Below are 7,589 nucleotides of genomic sequence, written 5' to 3'. Positions count from 1 at the left end.
CCATTTTTTAAATGTTGAGCCTACAGTGGTGTTATTTTATACGAAAAGTCTAAATTAATACTTTCCAAAAACCTTAGGTCTCCTTTGATACCTTTTCTCAAATTTTAAACCACATGAAGGGGATGTTTGGTTGCTCATTTTCATGCTCTGTTAATGATCTCCGTGTGTAGTTACTGATTTCCTATTTGCATTTTACACCTCAAAATTAGCTTTTTACAAAAGCAGGAATTCCTGTTTTTTTTTTGGAAAAGCAGTTTTTTCCAACAGCAAATAGCAAACTGTAACTGCAGAAAGCAAACAGTAGGTAAAACAAACGGAAGGTTTATTTTCGTAATTTTCCCAATCTATCATGTCCAAATACTCTATATATATCCCCTCAGCCTCCATTTACTCTTCCCACTGCCCACCTTCTTCTTCATCTTCTCCAATGGATTCCCCTAAAACCTTTTCTTCTTCATCTTCTTCCTCCTTCATCTTTCAATCAATTTCATACATTTTCTGCTGGTTTTTCTTCGGATTCACAATCATATTCTCCCTTTTCTCCCTCCTCCTTTTCTTCCTCAGACTCAAACCATATTGCAACTGCCAAATCTGCAGAACTTACATCAACAAATCATGGACAAAAGACTTCACAAATCTCTGCGATTGGTACACTCATCTTCTCAAAAAATCCCCAACTGGTTCCATCCAAATTCATGTCCTAAACAACATAATCACCTCTAATCCTGAAAATGTCGAGTACATTCTCAAAACCCATTTCGATAATTACCCGAAAGGCAAACCCTTTTCTGCCCTCCTCGGCGATCTTTTAGGAAAGGGGATTTTCAATGTCGACGGAGATTCATGGCGGTTTCAGAGAAAAATGGCCAGTCTCGAATTGGGTTCTTTGTCTATTAGAATGCACGCTTTTGAATTGATCTCAGATGAAATTAAAACCAGATTAATCCCTCTTTTATCTTCAATTTCGTCCTCCGATGATCAAATTGGGGGAATTTTGGATTTACAGGATGTTTTCCGGCGGTTTTCGTTTGATACTATTTGTAAATTCTCATTCGGGTTAGACCCGGGTTGCTTGAAATTGTCCATGCCGATATCGGAATTTGCTCTGGCTTTTGATACGGCGTCGTGTTTATCGGCGGAGAGAGCACTCGCGGCATCTCCGATTGTGTGGAAAGTTAAACGGTTGTTGAATATCGGGTCGGAGAAGAAGCTGAAACAAGCTATTAAATTGGTGGATGAACTCGCCGGAGATATAATTAATCACCGGAGAAAAGAGAAATTTTCCGATAATAAAGACTTGTTGTCGAGATTCATGGGGTCAATTGAAGACGATAAGTATCTCCGTGACATTGTCGTTAGTTTTCTTCTCGCCGGCCGGGACACGGTGGCTTCCGGGTTAACAAGTTTTTTCTGGCTGTTATCGCAAAACCCACGAGTCGAGTCAGCGATTCGCAACGAGTCAGAGAGGGTAATCGGACCGAGGGAGGAAGAAAAAATCGTCACTAGTTTTGAAAAATTGAACCAACTGCATTACTTAAACGCTGCCGTTTATGAGAGCTTGAGATTGTTTCCTCCGGTTCAATTTGACTCCAAATTCTCTCAAGAAGATGATGTATTACCGGATGGTACATTTGTGACGAAAGGGACCCGGGTTACGTACCATCAATACGCAATGGGTCGGATGGATCGGATTTGGGGTTTGGATTGTAACGAATTCAAACCGGAACGGTGGTTGAAAAATGGGATTTTTGTACCGGAGAGTCCGTTTAAGTACCCGGTTTTTCAAGCCGGGTTTCGGGTTTGTTTAGGGAAGGAAATGGCATTAGTAGAGATGAAAAGTGTAGCTCTAGCAATAATTAGAGCGTTTAATGTTCGGGTTGCGGATCCAAATCAACTACCGAAATTTTCTCCGGGTCTTACCGCCACCGTGAGAGGCGGTTTGCCGGTGCTAATTCAAGAAAGGAAAACGTCTAAATTCCACCGATGTTAATTAGGTTGTATTAATATACATTAGGAAATAAAGAAATATATGTAAATATATTATATAAAAAAAATTAGGCATGCGCTTTTAATGGTTTTAGGGTCTGTTTGGTTCTATTTTTCGAAACTCTTTTATCTTTTAATTCTAAATAAGAGACATAAAAGTATTTGGTAAAATTTACAAACAATCATTTTTAACAGAAAAATCAATTAACACTTATTTTTTATTGATCAGATTCATATAAGACGAAAGACGAAACTATTAACGAATTTTCAAACTTGATAAACATACTTATATGAACACTCAAGGACTGTTTGATTTACCTGTTATTTGTTGTTCCTATTTGTTGTTTGTTGTTTACTGTTTGAAAATAATGTTTTTCCAATAAAATATAGATTCCCTGTTTTTATAAATAGCTACTTTTCAGCTATAAAATGCAAACAAGATGTGTCTAACTAAACACTCAATTTTAAAAAGCATCTCCAATGAAAAAGTAAAATTACAATAATTTTCTTTCAATTCATTATTTAGGACCCGTTTGGTTTACCCGATGTTTACTGTTTGGTATCACGGTTTGCTGTTTGCTGTTGAAAAATAGTGCTTTTCCAAAAAGCGTAGATTTTCTACTTTTGTAAAAAGTTACTTTTCATATATAGAGGGCAAACAAGTGAAAACTAACCAAACACTTAAAATTCTCTCTTTTAAACTAAAAAGACAAAAATGATGTGAAAAAGTAGGTAAACAAACACTCCCTTATTATTTTTACTTTAAAAAAAGGGTAATTAATTTATTAGTCCCTATATTTTGACAAAACACATGGTAATGTCTCTAACCTTTTTCTCAGTGAACTGTTTAGTCTTTCTGTCTATTTGTTAGATTTTTTACTGTTTATGACTTCGGAAATGACTAAATTATCCTTTACTATTTACCTTCAAACTTCAGAAAAGGAAATCCAATTTAGAAGAAGAAGCTATTTGTATGGAGAACAAGAAAAAGAACAGATCCAATGCTTACGAATTTGAATGATTAAGAAGAAAATCAAGAAGAAGAACACTCAAAGTTGATTTCATATGCATTAGAGTTTAAAGGAAAGGGAAATAAAGGAAAAGAAGAACGCAAATCCAAATTGACTAACAGAATCTTCATGAGAGTCTAACAGTAAGGACTAAACAGTTCACCGAGAAAAACGTTAGGGACTAAACAGTTCACCGAGAAAAACGTTAGAGACTTTACCGTGTGTTTTTGAAAATATAGAGACTAAACAGTGTGTTTTGTCAAAATATAGAGACTACTAAATTAATTACCCTTAAAAAAATTATTTTCTACTTTATTTATTTTTTATATAATTATTTATTTTTATATAATATTATTTATTGATATTTTATTTCTTTATATGTTTACATATTTTTATTATTCTTTTCTTTTAATCCTTATTAAATTATTATTTGTCAAGTTCAGTATTTTCATCGTATAAGGCGCTATATTTGCTTTTTATTTATCGGTTTATTTATAATATATTATATATTATATATTATCTATCTATTTTAATATTAACTTATACGATTTATACATCGTATTCCAATGCACATTAAGTATCTATTAAATATTTATTTCTAAGGGGATGTACATACTTTATATAAAAAAAAAAAGGGGATGTATATACAATATATATTCAGTAATTTATCAAAAAATAGAAAATATAAAAAAAATATATAATACAACACATCGTTAATACTGTAATCTAGTTGAGCCAAGTTTTGGCCTGCTCAGACTTCGCTCGTCATATATATTAACGAATTCGAATTAAATTTGTGTATTTTAAAGCGGAGAGTTACAATGTAGAAGAATCAATCATCATCGATTTTATCGAATGTTTTAAGACTCGGACTAGGTCGGACTGACCGGCCCTACCAATCGGATAGGCATACGGTGCGGCTCATGTTGGGTTTACTAATTTTTAACAACTCGTCAACATCTGGGATGAAGTTGGGATACATCAGGATCATTTTTTAACATTAATTTAGAAAAAAAAGATAAAATAAAAACTATTACTTTTAAATTTTTTTAATCTTAAATCTCATTAATTTCATAATTCATTGATTTTTTTTACCTAAATAATAAGTCTAACTTTTTTTCTCAAAAAAATAAATAAATAAGTCTAACTTTGAAATACTAATAGTTTGATGCAGATATTGTTATAATCGGACTGAAAGTGATGATGTAACGACCTAATTCAAAGTGGGTGGCGTTGTGATAGAAGGTCTGAGCGTGGAGCGACTCTAAGTAATGACAGTGGGGCATGAATGAACTGAATCCCACATCGACAATGGAGAGAAAATGACTAGAGGTTATTAGTAAGATGATAATCCAATACATGCAGACGCGTTTTAAAGTCATTATGTCCAAGGTGTTGGATTTGGGCCAAAACAAACAATGACCATGTTTGGCAAATAATTGTTACCTGGTTACTTTTTTTGTTAGCTGATTTGGCTAGCATATTGTATAGAGTTGTTTGGTAAAATTTAGCTGATTTCTAATAGCCGTTTATATAAAATGACAAATAAATGAATGATAAAGCCTTTATTTGGGGTTAAAAGGTAGTAATTAAGGGTAAAAGTGTCATTCAAAAGAGATAGAGCAATAAACTAATTGAAAAAGTTCCTAAAACCAGTTTTTTTAAAATTAGCTTTTTGGACCTAATAAGCTCTTTCAAACATCTCTTCGTCAAACACCACTATTAGAGGTTTGACTAGTCAAAACCTCGAAAGTGGGTCAAACCTTTAATTTTACCATAAAAAGCTCTTTACCAAACATGACCAATATCTACATGGTATTGAACCAGAATGTTACAGATGATGAATTCATAGAACTTACTAGGTTGTAGTTGAAAAAACAAATTCCAACTTTCAAGTGATATATATCTGATTTATAATTTTAAATATTACATTATACGTTCTGAGCAATCGAATATCATTTGGTTGAACTAAGGAACTTATGATCCAATTATAAATTCAGTTTAATGGCCCTGTTTGACAAATAGTTGTTAGCTTATTACATTAGCTATTAGATGATTACCTTTTTGGTTAGCTGATTTGACTAGCCGATTGTGTAAACTTGATGGGTAAAACTTACCTGATTGCTAATAGTTGTTTGTGTAAAATGACATATAAGGAAATGGTAAACTCTTTACTTGGAATTAAAGGGTAGTAATTAGGGGTAAAAATGTCATTCAAAAGAGGTGGAACAATAAGTTAATTGAAAAAGCTCATTCAAACTTAGCATTTTGGACTCAATAAACTCTTTCAAACCTATCTTCACCAAATATCACAATTAGAGGTTTGACTAATAAAGTGGTCCAAATCTCTAATTTTATCTCAAAAAACTCTTTAAACTGGTCAATATCCGATTTGGTCAGGCTATATCTCCGAATTGAAATTAGTGTGAATTAGATATGCCCTTAATATTTTAAATTTTACCACTTGATAAAATTTGGATAAGTTAAAATATTCCTATCTTTGGGTAAAATACATAAAATGCTTTACTATTTATTTAAGGTAACTTTTCCTTTTAATCTCTGTCAATGCATATGTCTATAGTTGAGGTCAATTTTTAGGTGCATTATTAATTTATCCTTGTCTCGTTTACCTATTATGTATAGGTTGAGCTATAACAAGAATTTTTTTCACTTGAAAAATATAGGTAAATTTATAGGTGTTCCCACTAGTGTTATATTTGCATTAAAAGCTCAAATTTAGTCCAAATACTCCTACACATCTATCCATCATACCTTATGTTATCTCGTTCCGGATCACATTAAAAACATATAGAAATCCAAACAATTATCGTAATTATACACGAACAACAACATAATCATATAAAGGTATGTTTGGCAAATAGCTGATTTTTTTTATTAACTGATTTGACTAATTGATTGTGTGAACTTGTTTGGTAAAATTTAGCTGATTATCAATAATTGTTTCTTTAAAATGACAAAAGGATATGATAAAATTTTTTTATTTAGGGTTAAATGGTAGTAATTAGGGGTAAAAATGTCCTTAAAAAGAGATAAAGCAATAAGCTAATTGAAAAAACTCATAAAAACCAGCCTTTTGAACTTAATAAGCTTTTTCAAACATTTCTTCACCAATTTTACTAGTCAAAATCTCTGAAGTGGCCCCAACTTCTAATTTTACCCAAAAAGCTCTTTACCAAACAAGGTCAAAGTCTCCTTATTCATCATTGCTATCAAAAACTCATAATAAAAAAGGTTAAATAACCAATAAAACAATTTAATCGATCAATAAAAATTCATTTAATCTAAATAAAATAATCGAGTTCAACAATATACTAAATCCTAATGAATGTCCATAAAATTGTTAATGGGAATGAGACTCTTGTGATGACCAACCTGAATGCAGAATGAAACTGAGAAAAACTAGTAAACATGAAGCTTCTGAACCTAGCCTGGAAATTTCAACGTGGCAATGGCTGAGCTGCCTACTCAATAAACACAATTACCTATATTTATATACATAAATATATACATACACATGTATATAATTAATTTCATGCATATCACATTTAATTAATCAAACAATCGAACAATCAATCAATCAAGAATAAAATATAAACATAGCATCTCGTACATGACTCGATTTACTTCATACAATAAAACTATAATTCGTTATTTTTGTTTTAAAGGGCCCATCCAGATTTAAATGGAATATACCCAATGATCTCAAAATTAAGGCTTGTAATGACCCGATCCGAAGTGGGTGACACGAGATAGAAGGCTTGAGCAAGGAGCGGTCCTAAAGGATTGTGATGGGAGCGGGAATGAACTGAATCTCACACCAGGAATGGAGAGAAAGTGACTAAGCCTTTTTAGTAAGGTGGGAATAGAATACATGTAGCCGCGTTTTAAAGCCGTGAGGGCTAAGGTGTTAGATTTGGGCCAAAGCGGGACATATCTACATGGTATTGGGCCATGAAGTTACAACTTGTCTATAATGTCTCATTGCCACATTTTATTCGGGTTGAATTCGGAGCTTGGATTATCCGGAAGGGTAATTTTATTAAAAAAAATTATTTCTACGTAAGTATTTTTGTCTAAAGGTACTCTTCATTTTAATTATAATTTTTATGTTGGAAATTATTAATTAAAGAAAAAGAGATAGAAAAGAGGAAGTGGGAAGATGGAGGAGAAGTTATAAGAATATGAAAGAGAAGTTAAAGATGGTCGAGAGAAGTTATTGCAAACAAGAGAAAGTGGATGAAGGATTTTACGTTTTTTTTTCAACTTCCAGAGGTGGTTTCTTCCAAAGCCTATTGTCACGGAACGTATAATTTCCCCCACTCTGGGCCAATTTGGATAGCCAACGGGCCCGTGGCAGCAAAGCAGGCTGCCGATGCCTGACAGGCGCAGAGATACTCCTCCTTGCCCTATAGTGTATTTTACGCCGAGTCTGGACCCTAGGAGAGTGGACACTCATATGTTCCATTCATCACTACCCCAAAATGGAGGTTAGGCTTAACATATGGCTACCAAACTTTGCACACCTTAATTATATGTCTAAAGAAGGCTGGAAGGATCTAGAAGGCACAGGAG

General features: G+C 33.1%; 1 protein-coding gene across 1 annotated transcript; it reads left to right on the top strand.

The window, feature by feature from the left end:
* Positions 1-405: 405 nt before the first annotated feature.
* Positions 406-2,095, top strand: LOC136223681 (cytochrome P450 94C1). Its single transcript, XM_066011801.1, has one exon. It carries the CDS (start codon positions 428-430, stop codon positions 1,988-1,990), a length of 1,563 nt encoding a protein of 520 aa, XP_065867873.1. The 5' UTR covers positions 406-427; the 3' UTR covers positions 1,991-2,095.
* Positions 2,096-7,589: the final 5,494 nt, after the last annotated feature.

Source organism: Euphorbia lathyris, chromosome 3, assembly GCF_963576675.1.
Source record: "Euphorbia lathyris chromosome 3, ddEupLath1.1, whole genome shotgun sequence".
NCBI lineage: Eukaryota > Viridiplantae > Streptophyta > Magnoliopsida > Malpighiales > Euphorbiaceae > Euphorbia > Euphorbia lathyris.
This window is presented reverse-complemented; position numbering and strand designations above follow the sequence as displayed.

Excerpts from the sequence above, each read along its gene's own strand:
- LOC136223681 (XM_066011801.1), top strand. The coding sequence starts at position 428 with ATGGATTCCCCTAAAACCTTTTCTTCTTCATCTTCTTCCTCCTTCATC.